The sequence below is a fragment of the Mauremys reevesii genome, linkage group 16, assembly GCF_016161935.1.
Source record: "Mauremys reevesii isolate NIE-2019 linkage group 16, ASM1616193v1, whole genome shotgun sequence".
In the NCBI taxonomy this organism is placed as follows: domain Eukaryota; kingdom Metazoa; phylum Chordata; order Testudines; family Geoemydidae; genus Mauremys; species Mauremys reevesii.
The window spans coordinates 12,921,982-12,939,487 of NC_052638.1; the positions used below are offsets into that span (position 1 = coordinate 12,921,982).

Sequence of the window (17,506 nt, forward strand, 5' to 3'; positions counted from 1 at the left end):
GCAGATCTCATTGTACATGCCAGGGGCCCCTTGCATTACTTATCTCCCCCAGCCATCCTCACAAGCTTCCTATGTGCCACCTTCTCGTACCCCTCCAGTTCCTACAATTTCTTCCTCCTCCCCCTAAACCACTGTCCTCTATTCTCCCCCTCACTAAAGGGGTTCTGAGCACTCCCTTTTTACCCACAGCCTCTTTTCCCCTTGTGGCAAGGGCTATGCGTGTCCCCCATTCCATCCATGGCACAGTTTGTGTTCCCCCATTGCTCCGCTTGCTCCTCCTCAAGTCCACACCCAACCAAGTCCCTGCTTCTCAAACCACCACCACTTTACACTTGTACCTGCCTCCCCCGCCACCCACCCCTTCCCTTGTGGGTTGTGCTTAATGATGCCTCCTAGGATATTCCCTGATTTTTTTGAATTGATTGGATGCAGCTTTCCACCGTTCCAAAGTTATCACATTACAGACAGAAACAGATGCTACAGAGTTCAGTGTTAGACCTTGCTTCACTTGGCCAACTACAGTACAGTCTTAAATCATGTGATCAAATACTTTTGTTCTCCACATGACCCCTTCCTCTTTCCAATTGGTCTTTTTAGAAAAAAGTCTCTTTCACAGGCAGGTTAAAAGGCTCAGGGTGGAAAATCCCAGAAATTGAGAGTGGATGCAAGATTGATTTCTAAAGCAGAATGAGAAATTCAGGAAAGAATTAAAAGGTACTCCTGGTGCAAAACTAGACTGTGTTCCCACTGGAAACATTCTCCACTTTTAAATGTCTGGTCACGTTTGAGGGAAATCCCAAAGAGAGTGCTGCTTCAGAGAGAAAAACTGGTTCACCCGTGGAAGTGTTAGTTCATTCTACCTCAAGGGTGGGCAAACTACGGTCCGCAGGCCAGATCTGCCCCGCGGGATTGCTACCCCTGAGGTGCCATGGACATCGCGCCGCTCCGAAAAGTGGCCATCACCATATTCCTGCAACCCCTGGGAGCGGGGGGCAGAGGGCTCTGTGCACTGCCCTCACCTCCAGGCATCACCCCCCCGGGCAGCTCCCATTGGCCAGGAACGGGAAACTACAGCCAATAGGAGCTTCAAGGGAGGTAGCACAGCCAAGGGCAGCACACGTAGCCCTCCGCCCCCCCTTGCCCACGGGCTGCAGGGACATGGTGCCATCCGCTTCCGGGAGTGGCATGGGGCCAGGGTAGTCAGGGAGCCTGCCTGGGCATTGGTGTGCGCCGCTGCCACCCTGGAGCTGCTCCAGGTAAGTGGTGCTGGCCAAAGCCTGAATCCCTCCTGCACCCCAACTCCCTGCACTGAGCCCCCTGCTGGCACCTTGCACCCCAACTCCCTGCCCTGAGCTCCCCCCAACACTCTGCACCCCTCCCTGCACCACCTCCTGCACGCTGCATCCCTTTTGCACGGCAACTCCCTTCCCTAAGCCCACTCATACATCCTGCACCCCTCCTCTGCCCTAACCCTTTGCCCTGAGCCCCTTCCTGCACACTGCACCCCCTCCCACACCCCAACCGCCTGCCCTGCATGCAATTTCCCCACCCAGATGTGGCCTTCGGGCAAAAAAGTTTGCCAACCCCTGTTCTATATGCTCTCTGAGAAGTGAAAACTCTCTCACTGGGAACAAAAAAGAATAACTCCCATTCAATGCAAATCTGGAGATACTCTGAGGAGCACTTTACACTTCTTGCTTCCTTTATTTTTCCTCATTTAACTCAGAATGAAATTCAATTGAAGTCATATAAATTCTCAAGTTTGTGTGTGGAGTTGAAAAGTATCCAGCTTTAGAAAGACTATTTTTAACATACAAATTCTGAAAGTAAGTGCTCTGCAGAGGTGGTCTGGAATCTTTCTATGCAGCTGTCAGGGGTGAAAGTAACTTACAGGACTTACCGGTACTGCTGGAGTCCTGAGGGGGCGTGGCCTCAAGCGGAAGAGGCGTGGCCTCAAGATTTAAAGGCCCTGGGGCACCGGCTGTGGCTGGGAGTCCCAGGGCCTTTAAATCAAGCAGGAGCTCGCAGCTGAAGAGGTGGCTGGGAGCCACCCCGGGATTCAGGGGAAAATTAAAGGGCCCGGGGCTCTGGCCGCCACGGGGAACCCCAAGCTTTGCCGGGCTAGGGCCGGGATTTAAAGGCCCCAGAGCTCCTGCCGCTGCGGGAAGCCCCGAGCTCTTTAAATCCCAGCCCCAGCCCAGCCGCCGGAGCCGCAGGCGGGATTTGAAGGGCTCTGGGCCGCTGCGGGCAGCCCAGAGCCCTTTAAATCCCTGCTGCGGAAGCTGGTGCGGTCCGGCACGGCGTACTGGCTCTTGCCGGTACACCGTACCGTAACCGCTTACTTTCACCTCTGGCAGCTGTGGAAACAGAATAAACTGGCTAGTTTTGCTGTTAGTGACAGAGGGCTAAGACCTTCTAACAAGACAAGTCTGATTCTGCCTCAAAGCACCAAACAACTGGAAACCCATTGTGGGCCAATGAACCTGAATATGAAATAATAAGTTGAACCAGCCACAGACTCATTTCACTTATAACCATGGCCATATGTTTACTGACAAAAACCTTTGGTAATGAAGAGCTAAGGTTAACCAGTTATATCATGTCCTTTCAGAATGTTGAGTGCAGTAAAACAAATGTCTGAAAACCAGGAAATACATCGTTAAGGTACATACCCACACAACTCTAACTCTCTAACTCTGCCCTCCTAGAGGTGGCCATAGCCACTGGGCATTATCTGCATGTACTGCACTTCAGTCGTCTCAGATGTACATTATTGAATGGTGGAGAGATTAACTGGAACAGTTTAGAAGAGCTGTGATTGTGAGATGAGGTGATCTTGAGGGCTGTACACCTATGGATGTTTGTGAGAGCCCCTCTCCCTGACCATTTTACATGTGATCCAGGGAAAGAGGTACATATGTAACTTGAGAGGTACCTTGACCCTCTTGGAGAGGCATCAGACTAGCCCACTGAGTAGGACCAAAGAATGCTGCCTAACCCTATATTCACCTGTGCCCACTCCACTTCAAAATATTCACCAACAGCTGCAGATAAAGTGGTGAGCAGCTCTGTGAAAGATGCCTCAAGTGACTTGCATAAATATCTATGTCTGCATGTTGAGCCAGGAGCCCACTTATCCAAGCATTTATTTTCAGCCAAAAGATCATAAGACCATGCTCCACAAAGCCATGAACGGATACCATCCCTCCACCCTGAGCAGTATGTAGCCTTCTACTGAGTAGGGAGTGAGGAAGGGGGGGGGGGGAGAGAAAAGATTATTTCTTACTGTTCTATTTTTACACAGAAAAACAAAAAACAGCAGAAAAACAGGGCAGAAGGGGAAGAGACTGTACATGTCAATTGTGCTGATGCACTGAGGAGATGCCAATCCACTTCTGTAGCTAAACAAACTGCAAACAACAGCAACCACCAGTTACTTCAGTTTGCACAGATTTCAAAGTGGCATTGCGGAAAATAACCAGATACACTCACGCTTTAGGATTCCAGCAAAACAAATGAATAAAAGAAGTGGAAACCGAATTAAAAAAAAACAGTTCTATACAAATAAACTGTATGCCTTTATAGGTCTATTAGAGATACAATGTGGGTGAGGTATATTTTTGATTAGACCAACTTCTGATCTGAAGAAGAGCTCTGTGAGATTCATAAGCTTGTCTCTCTCACCGAGAGATGTTGGTCCAAAGATGGTATCTCATCAATCTTGTGTCTCTTTATATGCCTATCACTCTTGCTTAGCCATATTTACTATTTTATTGCTCTTCTAGGTTACTACTAATTTATTGCACCCAAATGCACTAAGCATTGGGAACAGGAATACAGTATTTCTTCCTTGAACAACTTATAATTTAAGGCCCGAATCTCACAAGTTGCATGTGGTGAACTGCTTTGTCCTTGTGAAACTCCATTTGATTCAATGGGGTTCTGTGCAAGGACAACAGTCTGCTCACATTCAACAAATTGAAGTATATAAGCCTAAATAATTACTGCATTATAATGTAGCTGGAATATTTTAACAATGAAGCAGATCTGGTGGTTCCAATGAACTTTTTTCTAATTATAATATTCAGATTGCTAATAGAATAAATTGTCTTTGAAAAGGCTCATAATGCATCGAGATATAAATACATTAAACATGTAACACACTCAGAAAAGTGAAAAACTCCTACATTTTTATACCACTTACCGAAATATAGGAGTATGGCCAGGCTTTGGTTTGTTCCAAGTAAAGTGCGAAGGAACAGAAAGAAATTGGTCACCAGGCAAATCCTTTTTCAATGCATGTTGAGATCCAGAGCAATCATCTATTGCAGTTTCAAGGGATGGTGATAAATTACCCTGTTCTTCAGAACAGAAATCTATTTTTCCTGATAGAGTAGCAGTTTGATCCTCAGAAGTCTTTCTTGTTTTAAGAGGGATGTCAGTCTCTGTGCAACACTGAAATGGTGAAAGGCCAGGACTAAGACCTTGTACACTATGGAGAGAAGTGTTTAACCATGTGTCTTCTGTTATGCTTCCCCTAGGAGAGTGGCCAGGTGATGGAGTTGGAGAATGGTGAGGAGAGAGAGAGCCGGCATAACAAATCTCTGCACTGGAGTGTCGTCGCTTCCCACAGGGGGATGTAGGTCTCGATGAGGGCCTTGATGTTGGTCTAGGGTTTAGCCAATTTTCATCTGTAATACTAGTTCTAGGAGAATGACAAGGAGACTGTCTAGGAGACAGGGCATGCCCAAATCCATAAGGCTGCTGCCAAGATTCATCCCCTGGACTCCTTGGAGAACCACCAGGAGATGCCAAAGGAGATCCGAGGGTAAATCGAGCAGCAGCTTCATTCAGCTCCGAGTCTACATCATCATAAACATGAGAGAGAGACTCGCAAGAGGAAGCATCTGAGAACCAGCTCCTGGAGGAAATGCTGCTGGCAGGGCTTGGGCTAAGGGATGATTCCCTGTATGATGGCTCAAGAGGAAGATACAGGTGGTCCCTTGAAGGCCTTTCCATATATTCATTTTCTGGGCCATTTGTGTGCAATTCATCCTCAGTAGCTTCAATCCCTTGATGACAGTTAGGAGAGATAGATGTAATTTGAATACTAGGGCACTCAAAGGGTTTGGGTCCACCTAGTGGACTGTATTTGGATTCTGGTACCTCACAAGTTCCTTCATAGTTTTTATGACCCTGCAGTCTGGTTGGTGGAGACAGAGGAGAGGAGTGTGACTGCAATCCATGGTGAGGGATACAAATTGGCTGATTTACAGAGGATGGTGGTTGGTCTACATTAAAGATGTATATGGATGCACAATCATCTGGTTCAAGATCTGAAAAAAGAACCAAAGAAAAAAGTCAAAGTGTAGTATGTTGTATATGAAGTTTCACTTATTTGTCTGATAGTTATTAGTTATTCTAGGCAATTCCCAGGGTACTGAATGCTCTCCAGCTTTCCCACTAAACACCTCAAACAAATTTTACAGCCTTAATCTATTTCAGATTTTTTAGATACCCGCTATAAAGTGGCAATATTTTAATTAAAAAAAGACATTGCATAGCAGTGATTTTAATGATACATGTTGACTTTGCACACTTGAAAACAGGTTATGCATTTACACCCTGAAATACAGATAAAAATCTTCATGTTGCAATCTTTATTTTCAAATGTATTTTCCATAAAACACTGAAAGTTTTAAAAACAGTCACTTCATTACTTAATTCATACATTTAACTTCCTGCATTTTTTCCATTAAATTTGCTCTCTTCATTAGTGTACAAAGAGATTTCACTTTATTGCAGTCCAGCTTTCCATTAATAAATGTATTTTAAAGTATTAGAATAGCACGCTTAGCAACATTTACCATGTTTAAAATTAGAATACTACAGTAATAGAAAATGTTCATGAGTCATACCTGTGTGTACAGATTATAAACAGCCAGAAAACATTCAATTATAGGTTGATTGATTATCTCTCTCTCTCAACCTATAATTGAATGCTTTCTGGCTGTTTGTAATTGAGATTTCCTGAGCACTTCTATTCCAGAAATCCTTCCTCAACCTTTAATGTTTTCAGACTGAAGTTTTCCAACTCTAGTCCCTACAATAGTCAATAAAAGCTGTTCATTAAAATGGGGCAGAAATAAAAGCTGTGGCATGTAAGCCCTGTAAAGATAGTCAGCAGTTGCTTCCTTCAGTTCTATGCCAACTTCTCCCATCCCCCTCCTCTGCACTGGAAAAGCTCAATCAGCAAGAAGCATTAGAGTGGCCTACAAGGCTTTCGCTCCTGCTTGTTACCACTGGAACTTTCCATCTGTTGCTATTCTTCTGCTAAGGAAAGCCTCCAATTACCAGCTGCTGCTGTTGCTCCTGCTCAGAGAGGTGCAGATGAACACAATTACTGGAGATTGAGGAGTATTCTCCCCTCCCCCCCACACACACCCCAAAAAACCCCACACATCTTGATTCACCCTGATGCTACTCTCTCATTTCACTCTATTTACATATATTGGGAATTTAGCATCCTCCTCCAGGCTGTAATCCCCTCTGAGCTTCCCTCACTGCAACTGGCCAGATCCTACAGGGCTAGACTGCAGAGAGAAGTATCAACTCCGGTTCTTTATCTGCTGTTTCAGGTGGCACAGAACACAGCTGTATGCAACCTCCCCACCCTACTTCCTCCCAAAGCTTTCCAACCTCTATAACAGTGCCACTGCTGAAAGCAGGAATATAACAGATGAGAGGTGAGACAAGACCAAGACAAAGGCAAGCATCAAGAATATAAGCAAGTGAGCAAAAGAATATGGTGATAGGGTGGGGTGGGAGGAAGAAGGCAGAAATAAGTCTGCACCAAGAGAAAATGGTTATTTCCCCTGTGACAACTATGATAATTAAAACAGTCACCCAACAGTTATAACTACACTAATTTCCTAATAGTGACTACTGCATCCTTTGGAAACTGAGCCACTACCAGTGTTATTTTACCTACTCCAATAAGAGAGCATATAAAAGCAGTGAATTTACCAGTAGCGACTCCAACCTCAATAATGCATGACTAAGGCTACAATTCAATCAGGAGTATTTTTAATAAAAAGTCATGGACAAGTCACAGGCAAAAAAAACAAAAACAAAAAAAAGTCACAGCCCCATAACCGGTCCACGACTTTTACTCATGATTGAATTTTGGAGGGGGGGAGGGGCGGGTGTTGCACACTGTGGAGGATGGAGGACACTGCCAGGAGGTGAGCAAGCTGGGGGGAGGGGAGGAGGCTTCCAGGATGGGGTAGCCCCGGGGGGGCCCCACAGCTATTCTGGCTGCTGCCACAATGGGGGAACCTAGGGGCCAGCTGCCCAGGACCGCCAGAGCAGTGATCAGAGCAGCTGGCTGCAGAGCTGCTCTCACAGAGGCCGCTGTGGCTGGCCCCAGGTCCACATCTGGGTATGAACATTGCATGGCGGGGAATGAATGCTCACAAAATTGGGGGTTGGGATGCAGGGGGGGGGAGTGAGCACTCTGGCTAGGGGTGCGAGCTCTGGGGTAGGCTGGGGATGAGGGTTCTGAGGACTGGAGGGGGTCAGGGGTGCAGGCTCCAGGCACTGCTTAACTCAAGGAGCTCCCAGAAGCAGCAGCAGCAGCATGTCCTCCCCTACAGCTCCTATGTGGAGGCGCAGCCAGGAGGCTCTGCGCACTGCCCTGTCTGCAGGCACTGCTCCTGCAGCTCTCATTGGCCATGGTTTCTGGCCAATAGGAGCTGCGGGGGTGGCGCTTGGGGCAGATGCAGCATGCAGAGCCCCTTGGCTATCCCAGCATGTAGGAGCTGGGGAGGGGACATGCCGCTGCTTCCGGGAATGATGCAGAGCCATGGCACGCATCGAGTGGGGCAAGCCACCAACCCTGCCCCCCGGCTGGAGCGCTGGAGCAGGGCAAGCCCCAGATTCCACTCCCCGGCAGGCGCTCGAGGGCCGGATTAAAAACATCTAAAGGGCCGGATGCGGCCCCTGGGCCGTAGTTTGCCCACCCCGCTCTAAAAACTGAGCTGCAAGCCTGAAAGTGGGAAAGAAGGATTTTTGGGTCATATGCACATCCCACATCAATCTGAACATTCAGTGAAATTACACAAGCAACTGTGTCCCCAACAGTCCTTTCAAGTAATTTTACTTCTTACTCTTGGCACCTTATTATGATGCTAGGTGCGCCACAGATTGACTTATCAACAACTTATCAACTTCAAAGCAAGGATTATCTTCAGACAAAATGCAACAAAGCAGAAACAAAAAAAGTGAGGCAAAACATGAATGTCATCAAGTTTACAGTTTTCAGCAAAAGCATGCATAGTGAGACTGGACAGGGAGACACTAGAAGGGGTCAGCCTTTGTGGGAGAATAGTGGTCAGATCCTTCTGCCACTCGAGTTCGCTCCCTGTCCAGAACCTAGAATGCAACAAAATTCCAGTCTCTCAATTCTTCTGAAGTCAGCAAATATCTATGGAACTCACTGGCTAAGTGTCTTTCATCCTCCTCTAATGTTGGCCCACAAAAGAGAACCTACTGTATTATTGCTGTCAGTTACCCACATTAAGTGGAAGAAGTTTGTAGGGCTCAAGACCCAGAATCAACATACAGCTCTGCAGCTGACTGCAATCAAGACATTTAGGTATGGACAGTTGGTCTCAGAATGATGCTGCCTTGTCTCTAAGGGTAAAAAAATATATCTAAGTATGAGGCCCACTATTTCCACCCTCCATCCCCCTCCAAAAATATCCATGCAGCAGAGAGGAGGGAAAGTTCTTCATTTCATGAAGTCCAAGTACCAAAAGCTGACAGTGGGTAAGGAATCTTCATTCCTTCTCCTATGCCCAGGATCCCATTGAAGGGATTGGGGGAACGTAAATGGCAGAGGTTCATCACACCCAGGGAGAAGGCAGCAACAGCATATATGTGGGGGGAGGATGTACAAGTACATGCTCCTTATTGTTGAAGCTCTCAAGACCACATGCTTCTCTGCTGGTATGGCCTACATCTATCAGCAAGAGAAGAAAATCACTTAAAGTAGGCGTGGAGTAGGGAAGGGACAAGTGCAGTTGATACTTAAGAGTATCTGTTATATACTTGATGGTCAGAAGTCAATGCTTTAAAGAATTTCTTTTAAACACCCTCCTCCCCACATATGATGTTGAATGCTTAAGAAAAATTCTGCATACAATATGAATATCAGTAGCTAAACAAAGGGCCCAATATTATAACCTCAGCATTATAACAGAATGTGTTCTGGTTTAATATTCATACAAAAAATTGCAAGCTTAAATTGATGAACAGGTAGATTGATATGTTGAATGAAACTCTTGTAACATTTCCCATTTCCCATTTCCCATCAGAAGATGTAAAATACACTCTGGTCACCCAGATTCCCCCCACCGCTTCTATTACAGTCAAACATTCAAAAAATGGAAATCAACCATCAACCAAGATCAATTTTTTAAATCTATTCTTTGTAAAAATCTTTGTTCTCATAGCATGGTCATGAAAGGAAAGGAACAGATCATTTAAAATATTTCCTTTTAAAGAAAAGGGCAAGTTGGTTTATTTAGAAATGTACATTAGCATCCATTCCCAAGGTACACAGAAAACCTTACATCAATTAAAAAAAATTATGGCCTAAAAAACACAAAAAACCCACCACTTTGAAGTTGAAGCTATAGAAGAATCAAGCCCTGTTTATAATCAGTTCCCATCATGAATGGCTTTAGACCAGTGGGTCTCCAACTTTTTTACTGGAGACTCCTTTCACATCTCAAGCCTCTGAGTGCAACCCCCCTAATAAGTTAAACACACTGTTTAATATATTTAACACTATTATAAATGCTGGAGGCAAGTGGGGTTTGGGGTAGAGGTTGACAGCTCACAACCCACCATATAATGACCTCACGACCCCGAGAGGTCCCAACCCCAGTTTGAGAACCCCTGCTTTAGACATTGTCTCCACACCACATGGTTAAAACTCGTATTAACCATGATAGCTAACTTTGTTCTGCTCATGCCAGAAGCCTAGGCTGGCACAGGCTTGAACTAGTTCAGCACACTTTTTTGCAGTCTAGACCACTGGTTTTCAACCGTGGGTCGACAAACCCTTTCAGGGTAGGCCCCATGGCTAAAACCCAGAGCCCGAGCCCCAGCACCTCCTGTGGAGCTGAAGCCAGGAACCAAGGGGTTGAAGCCCTGATCCCTGGGCCCCCTCCGCCTCCTGAAGAGATAGCTGAAGCAGGGCTGAGCAGGGCCCAGAGCCCTCCCCCCAATCCCTGTGGGGCCAGAAGCCCATGACAGTGGGGCAAAGTTGGGGGACCAGCATTAGCTTGCCCAAAGACAGAGCAGCAGAGGCAGGGCAGCTCTGCTCCACACACACCCTCACTCCCCTCCCCTCTCCCCACTCCCTGTCCAGGATGTGAGAGCCAAGCAGTGTGGGATAGCTGCTGCTCTGGCTGGTGCCATGGAGCAGGCAGCCATGGCATTCCCTCATCTCCTGCTGCTGCAGGTGCAGGGGGTTGAAGCTGCTCCTCAGCTCCCAGCCTTCTTTGCTCACGCAGCCAGTCAGAGCTGTCTGGGCGGGGACTCCATAGCCATCGAGCCGGCCATCGGGGGGGCAGCACACAGCACACAGCCACCCCCACCCAGCTACACACCCCCCCACCCCCCAACCCCCCCCCCTCTCCTCTCCCCCCCCTCCCCCCCCTCTCCCCCAGCCCCCCTACCCCTCCCTGCCCCCCCCCCCCCCTGCCCCTGCACACTCCCTACTCTCCCTCCCCTGCTGCTTTTTCTGTTTTTTTTTTTTTTGAGCTGAGAGGCTTTTTTCCCCTTTTTGAGTTTGCCTTTTTGGTTGTGCCCCTGCAGAGACCCCTCAAGACAGGTGACGGGTGGGCTGAGGTGACTCAGGGGACCAGGCTCCCAGACAATGCACCCTACTATAAGGACCCCCCACAAGGTTAAGAACCCCTGACAGACATACATCTTATTATAGACTATCACTAAGACTGCGATTTAGTCACAAGGTCACAGAATCCGTGACTTTCAAAGACCTCTGTGACTTCAACCAGCGCCAGCTGGGAGCTGCAGGCCACAGCAGGGGGAACCTGGCAGCAGGGGGGACTCCCAGCTGCCTCGGCTTCCCATTTTGTCATGGGTATTTTTAGTACAAGTCAGGGACAGGTCATGGGCTTCTGTGAATTTTTCATTACTGCCCATGACCTGTTCATGACTTTTACTAAAAATATCCATGACAAAAGCTTAGCCTTAACTATCACAGGATGGCTGGCCCCTTTAAGAGTAGGCAGCACCCATTCCATGCATGATGGGTTTCTTTACGGAAAAAAATTCCATCTCTGACCCCTTGTAAGTAATTACAACTGCTTAAGTAGCTTACTGGCCCCTAACTGACTAATGAGAATCTGGACCTCATAAATGGTTCACAGCTCAGCTGGAGGACAGTACCCATAGAGAGAGGACTCCCAAAGAACAAAGTAGGAGAATACCTTAGGAAAGCAACTTAAAGAGGGACCTTCCAAATTCCTGCATGACTGGAGGCTCAGCCTATAAGGAGCTGCATGCTGTCTGGAGAAGAACTGCAGCTGGCAGGATGGCCTTGCAGAAGCCCTGGCTTCAGCAGTCAAAATTGAGGGTGCCTTTAGGGTACAGGGGCTAGAGGTGAAACAGAAACTCAGGTGGAACAAGTTGCAACCAAGTATGCCTCCCCACTAAGAAGTCTGGGTGAAGATCTCTTCTATTTCTGTCAATGAAACACTCAGAAGGCGGTGCTGTTAGATACATAAATGTCTCGTTTAATGACCCAATCGAGAAAGTTATTGTAGGGTGTTCACCCACTGGTCACAAAGAGGTACACAAGGATAGCATGGCAAAGAGTTCTGTGGCACCGTATAGACTAACAAACGTATTGAAGCATGAGCTTTCGGGGGTGAATACCCACTTCGTCGGATAGCATGTTCCTTTTATAGACTGCTGACAATCTTGCAGGGGACGGGGTACTGTAGAAATGTAAAGACAGGAATACGTTCATATCAGTGTATGATCAATTTATTAAGAAGAGACATCTAACTGAACACCTAGTCATGAATAAATTTAGTAAAGGTGTCATTTAGCTATATGCAGAAGTTACAAGGTTTCAAATTCAACTACTAATTAACAGAGGATGAAATCTTGGCCTCACTGAAGTCAAGGGTAAAACTCACAATGACTTCAACTGGGTCAGAACTTCACCCAGGGAATCCAAACACAACACACTGTTTGCAGAGAAGCAATGGTTCCTGCTTAATATAGTGGTAAGAAAAATACTAAGAGCCTTACAAGGAGATAGGAAAAGTTAGCTATAGAGCTTGAAGGAAAAAAAAAATCCTGGCATTTGATACACCCTTTGTCCTGTCTGAAGACAGGGTGGACAGACATTTCCTTATAACATTATGCCCCTGCTGTTTTCTGATACTGCAGCATGTATATTTGCCAAAACACTGGTGATCACATTTAGTTCTTTATTCCAGTTTCACAGGAAGAAGACACTGCTGAGAGAAGAGCATGGTCATGCAGATTGTGTTTTACATTAATGGATCAGATGATTTCTTCAAAAAAGGTTTCTCCTTGTCCGCGCATATATCTCACTTCTCTTTTTTGAAACTGTTTACACTAAAATCCTGCCATAATTTCCTGTACAAACTTAAGCAAAGCGTGGTTTCTACTAAAACAGCAACAAAAAAGGAATCCAAGCCTATGGCAATAAAATTCATGTGACAGAGTTACGACTGTGACATCAAATATTAAAGGAAGTGAAACATTTTGGGCCACCATGCTTTTTTAAAAATGAATGAAAAATGTTACTGTTGTCCCTTTTCAATCTGAGTGGCTACTCAAAGTTCAGGGACTTTGGGCACACTCCACCTGAAAGTAGAAATTGATGGAATTCAGTGTTTTCTATGATGCAATCTGTTCATTTATTAAGAACGTACAAAGGCCTGCTTGAGCACAGGTGGAATCAAGAACAAAAGGAGCAGTTTCTTATCTTATAGTCCCAAGCCTCTAACACACACCAGACCCAGAAGTATACTCTCTCTCTCTCTTTACAGGGTCACACTCTGCTCACAGGCAACTGCTTGGCTTTCTTGCCTCTAATCCTCTGTCCTTGTCTGTCTTCAGTTTGTGTGTTGTGCCTTCCTCACATACACATCTACCAAAAATAATTCGGTAAAAGCTACTCCACCCACACAATCCAAAATTCCTGGACAGGATCTACTAGGCCTTATTTTAGTGGTAGGCACCTTAACTGTCTCATAAACAGTTTAAGTGAACGACAGATTCACAAATCAATTTCAATGAGGTTTTAACTCAACCCATAACCAGGTTTAATCCAGCTCATAACATTATGAAGTATAAAACTGAATCCTATTTATGTATATTCAGAGCAAAGTAGAACAGACATTTTCCCCAAAGAGTTTCCATCATTTCCAACAGAAACATTTTTTCTGAAATTTCAGTAGTACTGTCTCACCCTACAATAAACAGCTGTAAAAAACAAAAACAAAAAAACCTAACAACTATATATACTGAAAGAGGAACTTACAGATATGAACAAGAAGCTAAAGATCTCAACAACAAAATTCAGTTCCACCGCTGGATTAGATTTGTAATTCTTTAAAGACAATGTGCTGTAGTTTCAACTGTAACTGAGTATTGTTCTCCTGACTCTCTCATCTAACTAGACGAACATGAATTGTGTGGAAAATTAATGTAGCGACCTTAACTACAAGAAACTTATTCCTGGTTTATATGGTGGTATGAAAATTAACTTTTCTGCCCTTTAAGTTAGAAAAGGCAACGTTTCTTACCAGATATTTATGTCTTAGCATTCTATACCAGTAGATAGAAAGTGCTGAAATCTGTCTCTTGTAGCTTGTCAACTTACAATATTCAGATGATCCCCACAAAGCAGTGAAGTCTGCAGACAGTTAGAATTTAAGCTAATTACAACATATGCTGAGTGCCCAGGATTCTATGGTGAGGCCAGAGTTTGAGAACTAGCACTCTGGACGCAGTTTGCATTCTCAAGCCTTGAGACCACCCAAAACTAGCTCCACCCTGAAACTTGCCCCACTTTCTCCAGTTCCACTCATGCTACGCACTAGATTTTACATCACTTACGTGACCCACTGTTAAAAATTCAAACAGATTTCCAAGTACTCAAAATCAGTTCTGCCCTCAAATGGTAAGAGCTATATTTTTTGGGGAGCGAAAGGATGGAGTAGATGTTATGCTATATTCTTTATATATAGAAGGGATTCAACCCATGTTAAAGTGTAAAAACTCTGTCACATCTCTGTAGTTCAGATTTAACTAAGTGATTTAATAAATTCAGATCATCCTTAAGGCTTCAGTCAAGCACCTGTTACTCAGCCCGAACACCTACTGAAGTCAAATGGAGGATTATACATCAAATTTCTTAAAGTGGTGAAAGTTATTTATTTATGTGTATGTGATCACATGATTTTATAGCTATTGATCCTTAGACAAAATAGTAGTGGTTAAAGTTAAACTTAATTCCACTTAAGCCTTATGATCCCACAAGCAGTATTACTCCTTACCAAAATTCTTCATCTATAAAAACAAAGCCCAAATGTTAGTTGCATACAACAGAATAGTACCTTTTCCCCTTCAAAAAGGCCTAGGAAGTTTTTATATCAAGCACTTGAAAGCAGTCTCAGATTTAAGGTGCCCATGCAGCCTTAAGTGTGCCCCCTTGGGCATATGCATTATGATACTGTACTTAATTACAAATTCATACTCTCACTTTGCCCACACAAAGCTCCTGTCTCATTCAGTGCACAGAATGGACTTTAAGGGCCTGGAATTGAGTTTGCACAGACAATCTTAAACCTGGCATTTCCTAACTTCTAAATTCTTTGTTGTGCAACCTAAACATTGTTGCAATAAAACTTTTTGTATATAATATTTATCAAGTGCGTAGTAAAGATTTCAAAATTAATATGAGATATTTGAAGTTTTAGTTCCTCTAACTTAATGTAAGTGAGGTGTTGGTGAATTTGAAGATTTCTGTGAATACATAGACTTCAGTAGCTATTCAAGAGTTTAATTTTTTTGTAGTAATTAGTGTTATAGTACCAGAAATGCCAAATCTTGTGAATTAGAAAAATCGCTTCTCATGATTAAATAAAATTAAACCTGACTCATGATGTTGGGATAGAACTCTCAAATGTCAGGATTTTCTTTTCTTTTTAAGAAAACCCTGACATCTGAGAGTTCTATCCCAAGATCATGAGTCAGGTTTAATAATTACTTAGAAATCGCTGTCAACCTGCCCCAGGTGGCAGGGGCTGACAGAACGAACCTCTCCTTGCAGGGCTCCCGCTGTCAGTCCCAGGCAGCCAGGGTTTCCCTACCAGCCTGGGAAGTGAGAGAGGCCATCCCGCCCCCCCCCCAGGTCTGGGGGGGGTGAAGAACCCCAAGAGGCGCAGTGGTGAGGCTATGAGAGCCAAAGTATGGGCTGCAGGAGGGCTGAAGTGAGGACGGTGAGGGCTGATGGGGTGGGAGGGCTTTATTGATGATGGATGCTGAGCAGATGGGGTGCGTGCTGGGAGGTGAACTGAGAGCAGTTGGGAGTGGATGGGGGCTGGGGGACTGAACTGAAAGAGAGCTGAATTGAGAGGTTGGGTGGGGCAGAACTGATGGGGGACAGGATTAATTGTTGGGCAGGAGGTGGGCAGATGTGGAGGTGAGAGCTCTGCACCAGGACCCAAAAAATCACCTCATCCAGTACATGTGGAATAGTGGGCAATATTCAAAATTCAGGAGACAGACTTACAAAACACAATATAATCTTTAAAAAAACCTCATGATTTGGGGGGGGGGAGGGGAGGATGGGGAGTCTAACTCAATTTTTGATCGCTTGAAGTTGGCAATATTGTAGTACTGTATATTGGAAGTTGAGCAATTAAACAGGCTTTAATTATCTAGTAGTTAACCTTTGTATAGGATTTTATGCAAGTTTTAAGAGTAAATTTCAGGATAGATGGGATGAAAAAAAATACAAAAAACTGTCTGGATCCTTCACCTGTTCATTTCTATACCTGACGTTTGGTTTTTAAGAAGAAAATGAACTTTTTCTGGTATTGGCAGACTCCTCTGAAACACATTTATTGGTAGTTAAAGTTGAAAATGTATTGTTACTCTCCTTGGATTTTCTAGGTATCTTTCTTACTTTTTAAAAAAGCACCACGTTGAAAATTGGGTAGGTCCATTCAAAAAGGGAAATCAAGCTCAGTCAGATGAGGCCAAATCAGTGGTTCACTCCTGCGGACATCAGCAAGCCAAGAGTGGCATGTGCAGAGGCAAATGAAATAACATTGGATATGGAAGTAGTAGATGGAGACTTATCCCTTTCCACATGTCCCTCACCAATCCTCTACGTTTCCCACAACCTCAACTGCCCTTTCACACCTGCGGTCCCCTTTATCCACTCTAAATCCGACACCCCACCTTTCCCCCACAAATTTAGATAAAGGAGCACAGTTTCCTGGCACCCTACAATGTTTCTCTCTCCCTGTTGTCCTCCATAAGTTTATGTCCCCATCTTAGGTCCACAACCAGCTTAGGCTCCTTTTCCTATATTTTCCCTTAGTCTGCCTCCCCATCCATATCCGCCTTCCATCTACAATTTGGCCCCAGTAGCTGCTGAAAAGTAGGGGTCAGAAGCAGGTTAAATTTATAAGGCTGTGCTACCAAACCTGCCTATTATTAGGTTGCCTGGCATGACCCATTAAGATAGGGGTGTCCAACCTATAGCTCCGGAGCCACATGCGGCTCTTCAGAAGTTAATATGCCGCTCCTTGTATAAGAACAGACTTCGGGACTGGAGCTACAGGCACCAACTTTCCAATTTGCTGGGGGGTGCTCACTGCTCAACCTCTAGCTCTGCGACAGGCTCTGCCTCCACTCCACCCCTTCCTCTGAGCCTGCAATGCCCTCGCTTCCCCCCCCCCCCATGCATGCCAAGAAACAGCTGATTGGGAGGTGCGGGGAAGGAGAGGGAGGCGCTGATTGGCAGGGCTGCCGGTGGGCAGGAGGTGCTGGAAGCAGGATGGGGGAGCTGATGGGGGGCTGCTGACGTTTTACTGTGTCTCTTTGGCAATGTACATTGGTAAATTCTGGCTCCTTCTCAGGCTCAGGTTGCCCACCCCTGCATTAAGACCTGGCTCTCAGTTGCTTACAACTTCCAAACCAACCATCTGGGATGAAGCTTTTTACGTGTTTCTGCCTCGGTGATTTTTTTTTTTTTTTTTTAAGTTTCAGCCAAAGTAATTACGCTATTTGTGAAAACAAGGCTAAGAAAAAAATTCTCAACGTTACACCAAAATTCTAGGAACATAAAAACATCAGATTACTGGATTACCAACAACGTTCCCTCTAATTTTTTCTATCCATGTGCAGAATGAAT

The 17,506-nt window shown here is 45.1% G+C and overlaps 1 protein-coding gene across 5 annotated transcripts in view; it reads right to left on the bottom strand.

The window, feature by feature from the left end:
* Positions 1–17,506, bottom strand: part of NFATC3 (nuclear factor of activated T cells 3) — a 198,538-nt gene that overhangs the window by 106,989 nt on the left and 74,043 nt on the right. For all 5 annotated transcript variants that reach the window (XM_039503952.1, XM_039503953.1, XM_039503954.1 and 2 more), the window contains one exon: positions 4,205–5,336. In XM_039503952.1, coding sequence (XP_039359886.1) covers positions 4,205–5,336 — 1,132 coding nt within the window. The remainder of the gene's footprint in view (positions 1–4,204; positions 5,337–17,506) is intronic.